Source organism: Daktulosphaira vitifoliae, unplaced genomic scaffold, assembly GCF_025091365.1.
Source record: "Daktulosphaira vitifoliae isolate Bord-2020 unplaced genomic scaffold, ASM2509136v1 Scaffold_3, whole genome shotgun sequence".
Lineage (NCBI taxonomy): Eukaryota > Metazoa > Arthropoda > Insecta > Hemiptera > Phylloxeridae > Daktulosphaira > Daktulosphaira vitifoliae.
This window is the reverse complement of record NW_026099574.1, coordinates 1756957-1775849: the sequence shown is the minus strand read 5'-3', so window position 1 is coordinate 1775849 and position 18893 is coordinate 1756957. Positions and strand designations below refer to the sequence as shown.

The 18893-nt window shown below is 26.7% G+C and overlaps 1 protein-coding gene and 1 long non-coding RNA gene across 6 annotated transcripts; both read right to left on the bottom strand.

The window, feature by feature from the left end:
- Positions 1–3299: 3299 nt before the first annotated feature.
- On the bottom strand, positions 3300–13975 carry LOC126901659 (ribonuclease H-like). 5 transcript variants are annotated; one of them, XM_050678309.1, is made up of 8 exons: positions 13775–13975; positions 8936–9113; positions 8652–8854; positions 6249–6298; positions 6055–6178; positions 5546–5633; positions 4184–4359; positions 3300–4126 (listed from the first exon to the last, which is right to left on the bottom strand). In XM_050678309.1, the coding sequence occupies exons 1-7, from the start codon at positions 13831–13833 to the stop codon at positions 4228–4230; spliced, it is 834 nt and encodes a 277-aa protein (XP_050534266.1). In that variant the 5' UTR covers positions 13834–13975; the 3' UTR covers positions 3300–4126; positions 4184–4227. The 5 variants fall into 5 exon arrangements, with proteins under 5 accessions (XP_050534266.1, XP_050534265.1, XP_050534267.1 ...); XM_050678308.1 differs by having other exon boundaries at positions 3302–4126; positions 5542–5633; positions 6249–6295; positions 13775–13971; XM_050678310.1 differs by lacking the exon at positions 13775–13975 and adding an exon at positions 10208–10712 and having other exon boundaries at positions 3302–4126; positions 5542–5633.
- A 1221-nt stretch (positions 13976–15196) lies between these two features.
- On the bottom strand, positions 15197–16289 carry LOC126901665 (uncharacterized). Its single transcript, XR_007703080.1, has 3 exons — positions 16079–16289; positions 15884–15999; positions 15197–15564 (listed from the first exon to the last, which is right to left on the bottom strand). It is a non-coding gene; the product is annotated as an uncharacterized LOC126901665 (long non-coding RNA).
- Between the last annotated feature and the right edge of the window lie 2604 nt (positions 16290–18893).

Sequence of the window (18893 nt, the reverse complement as noted above, 5' to 3'; positions counted from 1 at the left end):
TAATTGTTTTTTTAATATATTTGTTAATACCCTTTTTTCTCTCGACCGGCATTAATGTGGACCGCTTTGGAACTGCCGTTAGGCTTTACTTCAGGGTGGCCCACGCCGTCTTTATAATTCACACCACCACGTTGTGAATAAGATAGAAATTAATCAAGAGCTGATTCACAACGTGGTGTGGTCTCTCCCGTTAAAATGCGAAAAGCAGGGTTGGCAAAACACACGAAATCCTAAGGCGTCGGTCTAAACCAACACCTTATGTCCTCTTGAACGGGGCGGCATGGCTGCCTCTGTTTTAGACGTTCCGCTTCCTCCTTCTTTTTCAAGACGGATTCGGCGATCGCCTAGACGAGCCTCCACGCCTTCCAGCTCCCAAAATCAGGTTCACCATGGATCCGACTCGGAACACGGACCCAATTTGGGACTCCAAAGAATCCCACTCCTGGGCTCACGCCTCACACCGGAAGAGGATGTGCAGAGTACTGTCTGCTTCTCCCATGCGATCCGAAAAGTGGTCGCACGTCGGCGCGGCTGCCCTTCGAATACCGTGAAGGTATTTGTTGAAGCAGCCGTGGCCGGACATCACTTGCGTGAAACTGTATGACATCTCACAGTGTATCCGTTCCACCTACCTGTCCAACCAATAGGGTTTTATAAAGGACCTTTTCCACTGGTCTTTCGTCGTTTCCTCCGACAGGCGAGTCCGCTACCGGAGCATGGTCATCCTTTTGAGCGCTAGCCGGTCCTCGGGTTCGAGGGGCCGGCCACCATCTCGGTAGAGCTCATGCCCAACGGCGCGTTCCTCGGTAAACAGATGGCAGTGACGACAGGATATTTGTTAATACCGGTGGGGGGGGGACAATATCGCACTTTCCCGGTGATGAATAAGGAAGAATTTGAATGAACTCAAATGAATAATAAAGGAAGACTGTAGTCATTGGCTCACATAAAAATGTATTATTAATTCAATTATAATAATAAATAAAAAAATATAAAATGTCAAAAAATTGCAATAAATATAAATCATAATCAATAAATGTGATTATTAATAATTACAAAGATAGTTTAAAATCAATAATCAGTTGCAAATCAACATAATACACCCTAAAATTATACATGTAATTTTTGAGTTAAAAATTACTATTGTCATCCGTGTGACTGAAACAATTTAATTAAACCGACTGAGTGATATATAAAACAAAACAAAAAAACAATATTATTGTCTGCAGGTTTTAAATAACAAATAATTTTTAGTATCATTAACAATTTACAATGTAACAATTTGTAATTTATATAAAAATTTTACTTTTTCATAGAACATCAACAAAAAACATCATTTATAAACTTAACCTATTTTTGTCAATAGTACATTTTACACTAAATAAAGTTGACGAGCTGGCCACGTGATAAGCGGCGGCGATATGGTTCAAAATGTTCAAAATAACCCGACGGCCAAAAAAATATTATCGTATATAAAAAAATTCTATTTTTGTTTGTTTATTTTAAAATACCTTATAAGACTTTGCCATAGTAATAAGTCTACCAATTAATATAAAATTAACGTGAATCTAACTTACATTAAATATAAATTTATACTTATTTTGCCTCTTCTAAGTTAAGAAAAGTATTTTTGAATTTTTATATGAAAAGTAGAACTTTTTCAGCTTAACTGTTGAAAATGTTCCAGAAATACTGTGTCTTTAAAATATATTTTAAATTAAAGCTTATTTTATGTACTAGATGTTAAAAAAAAATTTGTGCTGACGACCCATTTTCTATGCGCAAATGGTAGTCAAAGTAGAACAAAAAATAAGAGTTCATTTTGCTTTTTCAATAATCCATCAATTTTTTAAAATTAAACACTATCAACAGATATGCATCAAAACGTTTTTTATAATAGTGATTTTAATCACTGTCAGATATCATCTATACTTGTCCCAACTATGCCACGTCGATACTGTGTCTCGACCCCACTGTGCTACCATTTTTTTTTTTAATAAATGGGTCATAACAAATTTTTTTATAAACACTTAAGGTATATTTTTTTTATTTTGGATATTTGTTTTTTAAAATCTGACTGTTTATTTGACCACAGGAAGCTACAAAATAATTTGGATTTTTTGATATATTGTTCATTAAAATCGGTCTGATGAGAGATGAACATTGTCATAGATAAACATAAAAAAACCCATCATTAAAATCTAATACTTCTCAGGTTTGCCTTAAAGTTAAAATGCTGAAATTTATCGATTTTAAAATCGTATTTTTTTAGATTTTTTAGTAATGAATACAAAAAAATAAAGATATGGTAAAATTTATACCTTCTTAGGTAAGATAAAAAGTTAAATATATATATTCAATCAACAGTAACGGTCTGGCTTATGTTTCAGAACTCAGTATATAATTTACTGTTTTCTTCATTATTTAAAAATATTCAGAAGGCCTTTGGATATTGTCGATCAGCAGAGTAGGCCAAACCGACACTGTCTATCATCCGTAGTATTTCTGGCAAATCCCTCTACCCTTGTGCTATTGTTAATTGTTTTAATTTTTTCTACAAACAATTCTTAGAAGGGCTTCTTCATTAAGTCTAACTTGAGGTAATAAAATTTTCTATGCAATAGAAATAATAAATAGATGACAAAATATTGGATACAGTATTTTATGACAATATTCATTTTCTATGAATTATTTTGTACGTAGTATATAGTTTTTTTTATAATGTTTATATATTTTACCATTTATTATTAGATTATTTATTTATTGTTAGCTTATACAATTTAGTTTTGCAGTTTGTATGAAAAAATTAATGCGTAGTTTAAGTGCCGTTAGATTTGTTAGATTGTTTTAATTAAGTGTAATTTTGGTACTGTATTTTATTTACAACACTTTTTAGTGTTGAAATTACCATACTACACGAATTTAAAAAACAATTGATACTTTTATTTTAAGTTACACAGTAATTAAATACATAATAATGGTTATAATCATTGAATGAGTACACTACACATTTATAAAGATTAAAGCAATTTTTAAGTTTTCATAATATACTTTAGTTAACATTAATTAAATTGAATTATAAGTTTATTATAATTTATATTAAAAGTTACTATTTTCGATCAAAATTGCTAAGTAGGATCTATTTTTAACTCATTATTAAAATTTTCATATATGAAAACGAAGTTATTTTATTAAGATATTTTTTTGTAGATATACTCACGAATAACAGTAAAATAATAATTATTTTAGTTATAATTAATTATATAATAAAAAGGGAATATTTCATACACAATAAAATAAAATCAGACCAAATTTTAACATTTTGTTTTTTAAAGTTAAATTATACTCATGAATAAAAATTCCCATCATGATAAATAAGTATTAGATTAATATGACCCAATCAAAATTATTCCGTCAATGGAGTAAGGTAACTACAAATTTATTTTTAAAGTTTTCATCCATAAATTGAATAAAGTATATGATAAGGAAAGAATACATTTACCTAAGCCTATATGTTATGATGCTATCTGTGGAGTTACAACTATTTATATGAAATATTATTTATACTAGAGTAAAACATTTAAAAAGTATAACAATTCTCTTGTTTAATATAAAAAATATATAACGGTTAATTTATCTATTTTTAAAATAAAATGCTGTATATTTTGTTCAATTAAAAAAACTTTATAGAATTTTTTTTGTCTTTTAAAATCAATTCTAAATTTTACATTTGATAAATAAACTGATAAAATAAAATAAATATTTTACACTCTGTAATTAAAAAAAAAACCTTTAAAAAATAGAAAATAAAAATGCTAATATGTTTTTTAAAATAAAACAATATAGTTTTAAACTGAAAATAAATACCCATTATGATATTGTATAAAATACAAAATTATACAAAAAATTAATATTTCTTATAAATTTTATTTTGACTTTACATAAAAAAACTTTAAATAAAAAATTATTTCAATCATATCAAATATGATAAAAATCTTGTAAGTAATTTTAAATAAAATAATCTAAATTAATAATTTTTGAATTTAGGTAGAGTTGCATCTTTAGCTAATTTTTGTGCTCCATCTATGTATGGTAATTCATCTATTATTTCTCCTAAGCTTAACTTCTAAAGTGAAAGAATGGATTAATGATTTGTAATTAGAAAAAGAAAATTTTTTTTTACCCATTTAATTGAGCGAAATTTTTTTATTTTACTATCTAAAATTGTTAACATTTCTTTGTTTTTAACTTGTGTCTTAGAATTTGTAATCCAACCATTTGCTTTCCAACGAATAATCCACGAATCAACACAACTGAATAAAAATTTTGAATTAGTATGAATGCAAAGTTTTTTGATGTCTAAAAAAAAAAAAAATTTTAATAACTAGAATAATTCTTGTAAAATTTAGCTAGTTATATAATCTGTATTTTTAAAGTCATTATTTTAAGTTGATAATATCATCCTATTGTATATTTTTTGTAAGCAGGGTGTAAAGTAGGACAAACAAATAGTATCTCTAAAAATGTTTAACAATGTGTCCCATTTAACAATATATTAAGACTCCTGGGACGCTAAATTTTAGAGACAAAATTACCAATGTGATACGATAAATGAAATTTTTTTTTTTTAAATTGGCTTTGTATAATAGTAGCTATTGATCAAAACATTAATTTTATATCAACTTATATAAATTGATAAACTAAAATTAATACTTAAAAATAATTTATCATATCAATAATAATAACTTGTAACGAAATATAGTTTTCATTAATTTGTTGTTAACTCAAATGATAACACTTTATAAAAAATTATCATTTGATTATTAAAAAACTAATGAATCAATTTTAAGTATTAAAACTTTTAAGAAAAAAAAACTGTATTTTTATTTTTTTAATTATCAAATCACTCTTTTATACACGTAATAAAAAAGTAATTAGAGAAATGAAAATTTTTTATTCTTTATCTAAGTATCTGACTAAATTATAAAATCATGATTTTTAAAATAATTATTTAAGGAGATGGTACTCTTTTACTAACCCAAATTTGCATCATTAAAGGAATAATAAAGCATTATTCCTTTAATGATGCAAATCTCATAGGTGTATTCCTTCCACCCCATAACGTTCATAGATATGTGGAACACTCAAAATAATATTATGAATAAAGTCCCACTCTAATAGTTTTTTAACATTAAGCACTGTTTATAAGCATAAATTTTTCCATCTTATATATTTTAATATATATTAAAAAAGTGAATTAAAAATATAATATAGAATTTGAAAATAAATCAAATAATCTAGTATTACACCAAAAACTTTAATATATTTTATAACAATTAATTAGTAAATTGAAATGTAATATAGAAATGTATATTTCAACAAAATTATGAATAATAAGAGTGGATTTCTCTCTCTTTTTTTTTTTTTATTAAATTAATATTTGTTTGTTTTATTGAAAGATGCCAATCTCAAAGTAGATTATTAAAATGTTAAAATTAAAGAAATTTAATAAATACTACAATTATAAAATTTCAAATTTACCAACGTTATATGCAGTATCAAGAGCTAAAATTGCAGCATATATTTTAGCATTATTAAGCGTTTGACTGCCCGGTATTTTAACTGACAAATTCCTAAGAAAAACATAAAATTATCAATCTAAGTAAAGTACAAATAGTAAAAATGTATAATATTAGTCATAGATTAAATTAGAATAAGCGGAATGGGTATATAGAATAGATTGCACTATTTATTCATATTTGATGGATAATTTTTCAAAATGTGTTATTTCTACAAATTTCAATGATATAGTATAAATTTTAAAAATTATAACATAAATTATGCATTTGAACCAGTGTAAAATAATAAAGATAACTAAAGCAAAAATTATTTAATGCAAAATTCGGAAAAAAATGATGAGTCGTCTTATTGCAATTTATTAAGTTATTCAAACTACATTCATTGTGGTATTAAAATAATTAATTTTAGATTATTTTTTAAGTTGAAAATGTTGAACACTTTTTATAAATCATTAAATTTTAAAAACAAACTTACAAATGATGGTCATTATTAAAAAACACACCAGCTCCTGCTGATGCTTTTTTGAATTCATTTATTGTGACAACACCATCAATGTAGATTAAAACATTTTCATCAAAATCGTAAAGAAACAGATCCTCTTAAAAGTAAAAGAGTATATTAGTTCAATAGCTGTAGCTTTTAATTAAAAATAATTCATTTTTCATTACTTTCCAAATTCATGTTCTCACTTTGATTGATTGAAATATTTTCTTGTCTACTGAAATATGTTTTGGGGTAAATTAATAATTAATTTTTCTCTTAATATCTATTTAATAAACTGTTACAATAATAATAATATTTGTAAGTGTTACAAGGATGCATTACTTTTAACTTATACAGTGGCAAATACAAAATAGTTGAGGGTTTTAACTCCATTCAAAAAAATTCTTATTAATTTATCAACTAGATTTCTTCAAAGTAAAACATACTTAATTTAAATACATATAAATTCTTGTAATAAAAAAAACCCAGCACAGTGGGGACGTGGCATGGTTGGGTTAAGTATAATGATTTTTAACAGTGATTAAAATCACTATTATAAGAAACGCTTCGATGCAAATCTGTAAATAGTATTTAATTTTAAGAAATTGGTAGATTATTTCAAAAGCTACATGATCTCTTTTTTCTTATTTATATCCTAACTACAAGTTTAATGATTTATATGTGTAATATATTTATAATAAAATATATAAAGGGAAATGGTCTGATTTAAAAAAAAGTATGTCAAATGAAAAAATCGATACATACATTTTTCAAAAAGTTATAGCATTATAAAGTTAAAAATATAAAAAAGAATTTTTTTATAAAAATCTTATTTTTTATTAACCATGATGTAAGTTTTCACCATGAAAACAAACTAAAGACCAAAATTTTTTTTTCTATAATAAAGTATATTACATAAGCTTTAATTTAATATATATATAGTGTCAGTATTTCAAGAACACTTTCAAAAATTAAGTTGAAAAAGTTCTACTTTCTATATGCATTTTTATGTTTTGAACCCCCCTTGTATTAAGGGAAATGGTCCGATTTAAAAAAGAAGTATGTCGAATGAAAGAGGTATATAAATATTATTTCTTATAAAAAAATTGTATTGATTTATACATTTTTCAAAAATTTATAACATTTTAAAATTAAAAATGTAAAATCGAGAATTTTAACACAAAAATAGCATACGGTAGCCATTTTTATTGTGAAAACAAAATAAAGTCTGTAGATAGTGTTTAATTCTAAGAAATTGGTAGATAATTACAAAAGCTACATCAACTTCTATTAGCCATTTTCACCACGAAGACAAGTCAATTTTTTGTGAAAAAGTTATCATTTTAAATCCCCTTTGTGGGCAGGTAAGGGATAGATTTATAAAAAAAATTACCAAATGATAGGTAAATACCTAAGGTATCTATTAAAAAAAATTTATATTGATTTCCTCCATTTACGGGTTATGAGGTAAAATTTTTTCAAATTTTGAGGGTAATATCTTCGACTAGATTCGATTTGTGATCTTTTGACGTATCGTTGAAAGAAAGCAATTTCGGTGAGAGCTGAGAAAAAATGGTAACAGACAAAAAAAAAAAAAACACATCAAAGTAAANACAAATGGAAACAAAAAAAAAAAAAAAAAACACATCAAAGTAAAATTAATACCTCCTCACCTTCGCATCGAAGCTAAAATAAAATAAATTACAAAAATAATGATACACTGAATTTTAACAAAATTTTTCTAAATTTCTTTGGCAATTCGGCTCAAAAGCTTTTATTTCTTGTTGTTCTAAAATCATAAAAATATTTTGACATTAATTATGGGCCAAACTAACTAACTGATGTTCAGGTCGAATAAAAAATTATTTATCCAATTTTTAATTACATTTTGTCTTTCTACATGATAATTATTTTATAAAACTTTTTAATATTATTTTATTATCACCATCTAACACTTTGTCGCACTTCCTCGCATACAGAAGTATAAACATTTTCATAACTTCTGAAATACTTAATAAAAAGTTGTTACCGACTTTTCATTATCTTATTTATATTATATCACTTTCTAACATTAAATTGTTTAAATTACGTTTGTAGCGTCATAGTTTGTAGAACTCTTTGAATATATAAAGGTGTGTACTAGTATGACGTCTCATATATGTATATATATATATTGTCTTAGGTATTCAACAATGGAAACAACTTTTAGTAGAAGCACTTATGTGAAGAAACTGAATTTTTATAATTCAGTTGGAGGTTCCAAAAATGGAACTACAGGTCTGTGAGCATAGGTAGTTCTTGACCGACCACCTTACCAGCAACACAAGCTAAAACTATTACATTATTATTAATTAGTAAAATATTATCATAATGTCAATAAATAGCAAGATAAAATAAAAAATTGTATTAAAAAAAAATTTTTTTAGAACAAAATTAGAATTGTTTGCAACCTTGTTTTGTACCCCAATATTATTACAAAAAAATATTTTACTTAAACTAGCAACATTATCATATTGTATTTACAAATGCTGTATGTTATTGGTAAAATCAGTTAAGTATGATTATTGTAAAAAATATTTAATACTCACTTATTGGTTTCTGCAAGAGGTACTAATATTTGGTTACTGCCATTTGAGTTAATATATCCTGCTGGGGTTTGAATATTTATAACAAATTTGTTCAAATTACTCATTGTGGCTTCTTGAATGTTCTTTAATATCTTGAGATTTTCAGAATTTTTCGGAATATTTTCTTGTACATATTTAGTTAAATCAGTAAAACTGTTTAAAACCTGAAAAAAATAATTTTAGAAGCTACTTTACACAAAGTACAAAAGTTGGAATAATCAAAATAATACACTTTTAAATCGTACTTCAGATAAGCATTTATTTATTTCAATTTTTTTAGAATTATCCTCATCAATCAAATTTTCAAAATTATACATGATAGTAAAACCTAATTCCTTTATAAAGTTTTCGCATTGTTCAAATGAATAAAACTTTTTTGCAAAACTATTTGGATTACTATCACGCCAAAATTCGGCCACCTTCCTATAAAATAATATTTAATAGTCAATTAATTCTATTAAAATGCACTTTGATAATTTAATACATATAAACTTGATAAAATATATTTGTGTTAAAAATAGAATACACTGGATTATTACATATAACGTTAATGTAATTTATCTAGCTTATTTTTGTTAAAAATATGAGGCATCCTCAGTGTTAATTATATTATTTTTAGTAATTAGTAACAAATGTATTTTTTAAAATAAATACCACTTACTCAATTATTGAAGGATTTGACAGTGATTAAAATCATTATGGTAAAACACTTTAATGCCAATATGCCTAAAAGTATCCCTTTTTTTGTATTATATATTACATTTTTGTGATGTCGGCAAATTTGAGTATGATATCCCCTTACATTAGTTTTAATAAATATAGTTTAAAAAAACTAATAAAACTTTTAAAGCACATCGAACTAAAAAGNAAAAAACACGCTTTTAAAGTACATCGAACTAAAAAGTTAAAAATAATTTTTAAAATAATTATGAACAAAAAATACTAGTATTATTTTGATAAAAGTGTCAGGCGCTCAATATACGAAAAATATAGCACAAAGCACCCACGCTTTTATCACAATAATACTAGTACTTTTCGTTCATTATTGTTTTACGCTTATTTTAAAAATTATTTTTAACTTTTTAGTTCGATGTTCTTTAAAAGCGTGTTTTTTAGTTTTTTTAAACTATATTTATTTTTCACTTTTTAGTTACATGTTATGATAGTAGTTACTATCAATATCATGGTTGTAACGGGTAAAGGGGAATCAGGGTTCGATTCCGGAGAGGGAGTCTGAGAAACGGCTACCACATCCAAGGAAAGCAGCAGGCGCGCAACGTGGAGGTAGTGACGTAAAATGACGATACGGGAATCATCCTTTGTAATCGGAATAAATACCCTATATATCTCTTAATGAGAATAAAGCGTATTAATACATAAATTTGAATAGTAATTAGAATATATACANATGTGGGCGGGCATGGCGGAGGGAACATTATACACGAGGCATATACGGCAGCAGAGGCGTCGGCTGTAGGAATATATAAATGAATATTAACATATACGCATATACGTACAAATATTAATATATAATCTTCGCATAATATCGCGGCACTTTCGCTGGCATCGACGACGCGTTGTCCGGCGTGTTCCTCGGACGTCAACAGGTTAGCAGCGTTGATAGCGACGCCGCGCGAGTGCGGATCGAATCGTAGACGTTGTCACTTTGACAACGGGAAGAAGACTACGGTATCATTTGCGGCGGAATGTCGTCGGGCGTGCGGCGCTTGCTGGACTTTGCACAGCGGCGTATAACGCGAGGTGTTGGTCAGTCAAATACTCATAATAGGGCGACGGCTGATAAAGGTGGCACGAGTCGTTATATATATACATAATTGATGACGCGCGCGCGTCTACGGGTTAGAAAATATTGTTGTCTACGAGTGGGGAGCGGGGTGGGACGAATGCATTACAACAGTATAGTCTCAAGGTCATACACGACGGGATACGCGACATAATAACACGTGCCGCGTGGAGTTACAAACTTACAAACAAACAACAAACGACAAACAAACATACAAGTGAAACTAATATAAGCGTGTTAAAAAGAGATCTTATCCTGTATCAATACAGTGACAGACAATCAATTGATTTTGCCACCAGAAAGAATAAAAGACATATGTAAGAAACGACTTAGTGGGATCTCTGGCACCCATAACTTGTTTTTATTTGTATTAACTATATTGGAAAAGTACTTAGGAATACTGGATTTATAAAAATGGCTTCTCTTTTAATTATGCTCATTCAAACCATCAATTTATTTTTAATAATAATGTGAGTTAAAACTATCCACGTATATATATTTAACCAAGAGACAAAATTAGTTTTTTATTCTTTAAAATTTGTTTTACTAATTATTTACATTATTAATGCTCAATAACTTTAAATTTGAACAACTATCATGAAGTTTCAATAAATATTGAAATTTTCATGAATAAATTCGTACAAGAATTTTAAAATCTTATGTCTATAGTGGTGATACACTCTCTAGTCTCAGATTCTATAAAATAAATGTCGATGTTTATTCAATTAAAAATGAAATTGTTCTACTTTTCAGAACAAAGTGTCTGAATAAATTAAAAAGAAGTGTTAAAATTATAATATAAGTATTTATTCGAACTAATGTCAAAAAATTCGTTTTTTATTAAGTTTCAATACTAGGGGTTGGCGTGGCCCTAATGGGTGGAAACGCATATTTCGTCGCACGGGGCCCCGGGTTCGATCCTCAGGGTGCAAACAAGATTTTTCTTGTGATTTTTTTATTGGTGGTGGTATCTAGTCTTTAGTGGAAGCCGGTCATGATACCCGTTCCGACCATCATTGGCCTAACCATCATTGACTCCCTAACATGTGAAAGAGGGCCCTACTGGATCTACTAAAGCATGTAAAATTGGGTAAATAGAATGATGATAAACTGATCATTATTATTATTATGTTTCAATACTACTATATTGAACATTGTTAAAACACTGTCACATTAAATAAAAATAGAATCTTTTTGGATGTATTTTTTCAATTTCTTTTATAAATAAAAATATATAAATGAAATGAAAAACACATCCAATGAACCATATAGAAACGTTATTATTAGAATACAAGCTATCAAAAATTCTCCGAAACAGTATAATATATGTGTTATATACTCAATAAAGTAATGTTCTTTTTAACCACTCTAAAATGATAAACATAAGTATGGCTTCAAGGAGCCTAGCATGTCTATAAATAGAACAATGAATTAATTTAAAATCCCGTATCTTTGTCTATAAAATTACAGAATATCTCATAAATCGAAATACCAATGTTATTATCAATCACGATGTTTTTCTTTCTTGTGATATATTTAGATAAAAAAATATTGCTATTTTAAATTTTCTTCTGTAAATTACTTTTAATGCTACTTAATTTATAAATAAGAATTCCACACAATAAATTTTGGTTATCGTGTAAAAGAAAACAGCAAAGAAAACATTAAATATTAATTTACATTGTATTATAGGTCTGATTGGAAGTTCAAATAATTTTTTTATTACGAGTAGAATGGGCCCTGTTACGAACCGGAAAATTATAAATTTATCGCTGCTCAGATGAATAGTTTATAGTACTATTGTTTGTAAATTACTTTTTCAATAATATGTTTTAAAGTTACAAACATATTGTTTAATTTTCAATGAAGTCTAATTTTGTTAGTTAATAATTTTCATGATAACTGCAATTCATTTTTTTTTTTAATTTTTGAAGATTTTATTAGATTAAAGATTTACTGGTTTAATAAATAAATAATTTAATAAATGTCCCAGCATACTCAAAATAATGATTTTATTTGCTACAATAGTAATATAATGTAAATATAGAGTAAAAAAAATTTAATAGTCAATTTTTACAAATAAAAATATTTAGATGAAACTTACTTAAGTTAATAAAATTCAGAGAAGGTACTAAAACCTAGGGGTAATGAAGTCTAGTTTGGGATTACTAAAGCATCTTTAGTAGTCACGTCACTGGATTTAAATATGTGATGCAAGCGCTAGGTTTTACGGAGCCGCTTTGTCAGGGGAAGAGTTTAAGAGGGAATACAATTCCGGGAAAAATAATATGGTGAGGATATAATTCTTTTTCATTTAGAGAAATAAACATTTTTTATGTAAACCACATCATACCAATTCCTTACTTTACCATTACTATGTATCTTTGGTGTGGGGCCGTGACAAGTGACCCGCTTTCTCCGCCCTTTTACTAATACTTGTGATACGTATGAAAACATAAAATATCTATAAATCTGCAGATAATATCATCTATAATCAACGGTGTTGTAATTTGAAAGTTATTCCAATCTCATTATAATATAAAGGTGTATGATAATGATAAAAAAAAATAACGGCGGAACACTCCCAAGAAGTAAGAAAAATTGCCATTATTCGTGTTTATATGTAATGTGTATTTCAGAGTACCAAATGGTCTTAATTATGATACCCAGGTCAGACTAGCCTAAATATACAAAAAAAAAGATTGATGCGTCCTGCTTCTTAACTAGTTAACAAATTTTGGTTCATCAGTTAACATATTTTATTTCCAAGCTAGGCTTATCGGATTTTTAAATCTAATTATTTCCTTTTCTAAAAAATATTTTTAGAATACATACTATTTTTTTAAATTTTTGAGTAGTGATAACTTTTTTTATTTGTACCCCTTATTGAATAATTATTACTATAAATAAAATTATAATTACCCCACTGATAATTATTATTAAACTAATTATAAAAATAAATATAAACATCATACAACAAAATTAAATAAAAATCAAAAGGTAATCGAAATTGTCTATATGAAATAAATTGTTTTAAATTAGATTTAATAATTTTAAATAATGTACAAAAAAAAATGAATTAATTAATAGAACAATATTACACAATTAATTTGTTATCAGTGTTCGAATAAAATTGTATAATTTTTTAAATTTGAGCATAAATTATTAATAAAGAATAATTTAGTTTGTTACTGTTTAATTTATAATAGATTAAGAATAAAATATATGAGTTCGCATGCGTAAATGGTAAATAGTTAATCAGAAAAAATTAATAGTTTACCAGCAATCCGTAATAGCTCCTGTATTATTCTTTCGGAAAATAACCGAGTAAAAAGGCATCTTCTCAGGCAAAGTATTAATACACGTGACTCCTACAAATGACTGCTGCTCTTTGAATAACTGTTGTGTATTGGCGGTTACGATGGTTCATTCATAAATCGCTTAAAATATCGTTATCGTTGTTTTCTTTTATTTGACAAATCGTTGTTTCTCAGATGTTTTTTATATCAATATTTATCAATGGTTAAACAGTGGTTTACAAAATGGTAAAGTTTTGAAAAGTGTTCATGTTCATATAGAACAAGTGATTGTTATCAGTAAAATCTTAAGGTTTTGATAATACAAATAATTTACCTATCTTTAACATAATTTAACGTTATTCGATGAATTACAATATATTAAGCAAAAATGTAGTATGCTTAACAATTTTTGAAGGACTTACGAATGTTAGTGGTATGGTTTGGTAACCTAAGTAGAGTCACTGTATAGAATAATTGTATAAATAAGCATTAGTGCTTAAATGGACCTTCTATTTGATATTTAATAAGTCTTTTTGTTTCCCTAATTTTATGTTTTTTAGATTTATCTTTTTTTTTTGTAATTATTGGCTGATGCCACCTAGACATCCATTTGGTCAGGAAGTCATTGATTAATAAAAAATTATTTATCGGTATCTACCTTAATCAAATTTAAATCATTGACGTGAGCGATAAAACTAATTATCATAATGTTTTGTAAACTCAGTTTATTTTGCTCTTAACGTTTCTCCAACTTTGTGAGAATTCTATTTTAAAACGCGCCACTTGTCATAACAATTATTTGTTATTAAGTTGGGTTGGGTTTATCAAGTTTTTCTTCTGTACACACTCTTAAAGGTATAACAATATTTTTTTCTACATGAGGTCTAATTTTTTTTTGTTTTATTTTTATACTTTGCAAAACCTTTTTTCAGTCCATATAAGTTCACAGATACGTCAGGGTTCTGTTTTTCAAATTTTGCAATTTCTTCGAGTGACATGGGCATGGTAAGTCCTGAAAAATTATATTTATGTCCATGCTCTTCAAAATGTTTCTGCTGAACAGTTATACGAAATGCGTTTACTGGGTTTATAGATTTAGACATTATACTGTAAATAAAACAATTGTTATCTTCATTTTTTACATTGATAGTTGCATGCTTACTTTCAATTTCTTTAGGAAGTGGTAAATAACTACCTCCACCAAAAGGCATGTATATGTCAGTGTACAATAAAATACCAGCAATCCGTTCTAACGTAAAACTAATACCTTTACCTAAATATTTTTCTTGCTCTAGTAATAGTTTATTGAAATCCTCATTCAGAAACTCGTTAATAGAANGCTCTAGTAATAGTTTATTGAAATCCTCATTCAGAAACTCGTCAATAGGACTTGATATGTACAAACTTCGTGATGTAGTTTTAAAAGATCTATTTTCTACAGATTCAGCTTTATTCGGAATAACATATGTAGACTCTAGTTTTAAACTGTACTTAATAGGGCTATCGGTTAAGAGACGTTTAAGCAAAGCAATTAACTCAGGCCGTGCTTCCTTCAAAAACACTCCATAATTAAGAATACGTTTTAAATTCTTTTTGTAAAATGTCTTGTGTAACCCTCCAAACTCCTGTTGTATTAAACTAAAACCACTAGTATTTATGTTATTTACTCTAAATTTCTTTGTATTTTTTCCCCTAGATTCTGCTTGTAAACAAAGGCTATCTGCTTCATTATCACCCCAATAATCGTCAAACGGGTGTTTTCTTTTTACACCTAATAAATAATTGGAATTTCTTAGATAATATATTTTGTATAACATTAATTACGTGTAAATAATAATATTTGAAATTTTTTTTTTTTGAAAAAATTGTGCATAATGTTTGAGCAACTAGTAGTATTTACTACACTCAATAATAATACTTAAATAATAATAAAACAATATATTAAAAAAAAAAAAAATTAGCTTTTAAGTTATAAACGTTTTTATGAAATTTCTTAAAATTATGAAAAATCGGTTATGAAGTTTAGACGAATTGTAATATTTACTGTGCTTAATAATAATAATAAAGGAATTTTTCTTAGCTTTATTTACGTTAGTCGAAGTCGATGGTTTACAATCAGGTATAGTAACACTTTGAAACGGTTTATTAATATTAAGGTTTACGTCATTTCTTTTAGTTACATTTAATTGTACTGGCCGGGTTTCATCTATAAAGTGTAATTATATTAACACAAAATATTGCTTAATTAAATTTGATGTTTAATAATATCTTGAAAAATGACTTACCATGTAACAGTTTCTGGTGTCTGATTAAAACGCTCTTTCTTGTAAATTTGTTTGCACATGCATTACAACTAAACCGCACATCACTATGAATTTTTTTATGTTGATTAGGTTACTTACAGTTGAAAATATTTTACCACAAGTATTACATTGATTCATTTTTAAAGATTAAAAATACACAAAATAGCGAATACAAATTTCAGTAAAATGTAGATTATTTAAAATGTATAAACTGATTCAAGTACAGTTAATAACAAATGTTAACTAAACGAGTTACGAAACAGGAATAACACTTGTACAAAATGTTAAATGTCTTATCGAGTAATTCTTACCTATAAATTTTTGACCCTTTCCCTGTCCTTTTAGACTCCTTACTTAACGAACTAAGTATAGTATTTTGCAAAAGTTTAACATATAGTATCGTTAACTAATGTACATGCGTTAATGCATTGATTTATTAGTACAAGTTTCTTTATAGCATACCCAAAAGTAAATGAATTTGAATAATATTAAGACTAGTCATAATGTTATAACATTCTTGCACTATAAAATGTATTCGTAGTTACCTTTAAACTAGAGAATTCATATAGTAGAACTATATGGTAATTATAATAATAATCAATTAATCTACACATTAAAAAAAATGTCTATTAACGAACGCAGTAATGTAACTTAATAATCAAAATGAATTTAATAAAATATTATTTCTAACGTATAAATATTTTCTCTTTAATTACAAAATAACTGAATTCTTATGAAATAGTAAAATATTGCACATATTTATTTATTTACTTTAATATTATAATAATGATCATCTAATGATGAGTTTTATCATCGCCTCCCCTTCTATGTAGGGGTAAATAGTTGGTCTACTGTTTTAATACATACTTTAGTCAAGGAAGGGAAACCCTGTATGACCAATGACATACACGTCATAGTTGGGTTAATATGCCGCCGCTCGAATACACCTTTAACATTGCACATTGTGTTAAAACGTATATACTATATCTACTAATTGGTTGGGTTGGATTGGTGGCAAACACATATCTCATTACATTTTTGTACCGTCGATTAGGCTTATAACATTGACACAGTGACGCATATAACTACAGAATGTGAACACTACCCACAAAAACACTTTTGGAATTCGCAACCACCGTGTCATAGTACGAGAGTCTTAAACACCAATTGACTTTTTACTAACATTGCAACTATTACTAAGTCTAAAAATTAGAATTTTACATAGAGCATGGGGTTTATTAATCTTTACTACTCATATTTTAGAACTTTCACCAGAACAGGTTATTTCATCTCTGGGAAAAAATCGTTATTCCCACTAAAGCTTTTGAAATGTGTAGGAATATTAAGTTTCCAACAGAGAAAATTTAAATTTTTGAACACTATCTTTTCTAAATAAACGCAAAAGTACACATCAGTTACTGTCGAAACAATTTCAACAAATTTTACTTAAAGAATAAATCGAAATCTTACAAAAAGATAAAAAAGATTATTATTTTTATTATTGCACAAAAAACATTTTTTTAACGAAAAACAACCAGGTCAATGCCATACTAAAGATTTAATAAATAATATGCGTAGAGTATTTAAACAATCATCTATAAGATAAATACGAACTTACGATATTTCTATAATTTGTTATCTATTATTAAAACACGTTAAGAGTAAAATTGAACTACAAAAAACAAAATTATTTCAAAATAAAAACTGTAATCATAATAATCAGAAATCAGAATTAGTTTTCAAAAATAGTTTCAATGAGAAAGTCAATCATAATGTAGCGCTCTTTTAATTTAGTATGATTTTTTTGTAATTAAGTTATAAAGTAAATTTTATTTTTAAAACCCCACCCCAACTTAAAGAACATTATAATAATTACGTTTTATCTTATTGTAATGTATTTCAATTGAAAAACATTAACACAATTTATTTTTGTCATAGAATTGATTTTTAAAATAGTTATAATATCTATGGCAATATTGTAGCTATTAATAATTTAAAAATTATAACAATTAATTGAAAATTAGTTATTGTCAATGTCATATTACAATATAACTCAAAAGCCACAAAAAATGAATAAAAAAAATGCGGATGCGTTTTTCGGAAATCATGTTATTATTACAGAAAATGTTGAAAAAACAATATAACTTAATTTAGATTAGACTAAGACTATCGTCTTAGGCTAAATTTAATTAAAAATTTACCTGGATCAGATTGATGTAAAATACCATCTTCATTGCACTTCGTTTTCTCTGAAATGCAGCACGTCAAATATCTTGCCAACCGACCAAAAAGCTATTCCTCTTCATCCTTTCAGTATTTTAAACAACAAAGTCAATGTAACAAAATAATTGTTTTCAAGTTAATAGTAGTTCACAGCAACAGAATATAAGGACAAAATAGTCTTTCTTCAAGAATTTAATAACAAACTAATATATGTTTTATTATAAACATCAGTGTTTCTATGCGAGTATCACAGGGCAACTATATTTAACTATTTTTTTGATTTTAAGATATTTAAATAATTGCATTAATTTAAGACATTTTCAAACATAAAACACCAAAAAACTGTATTCATAATATACAATTTATTTATCATTACAAATTTACATAAAATATGATTTCTTTTATTTTTATAACTATTTAAATAATTTAAATTATCAATCGAATAGCTAGTTATTAGCTACTAACTCACAAAAAATACGTGTGAAGTTGTAAAATATTACTTGTTTTGAGTAACCATGAGTAGGGGAGAGCGGGGTTAGTTGTTACAATTTGTACATTTTTAATTTTTAGAATT

Excerpts from the sequence above, each read along its gene's own strand:
- LOC126901659 (XM_050678307.1), bottom strand. The coding sequence starts at position 13,833 with ATGCCTTTTTACTCGGTTATTTTCCGAAAGAATAATACAGGAGCTATT. Across the intron at positions 6,299-8,651 it reads CCTCTTGCAGAAACCAATAA|TAGACAAGAAAATATTTCAA; the intron begins GTGAGTATTAAA and ends AACATATTTCAG. Across the intron at positions 6,179-6,248 it reads TGAGAACATGAATTTGGAAA|AGGATCTGTTTCTTTACGAT; the intron begins GTAATGAAAAAT and ends TTTACTTTTAAG.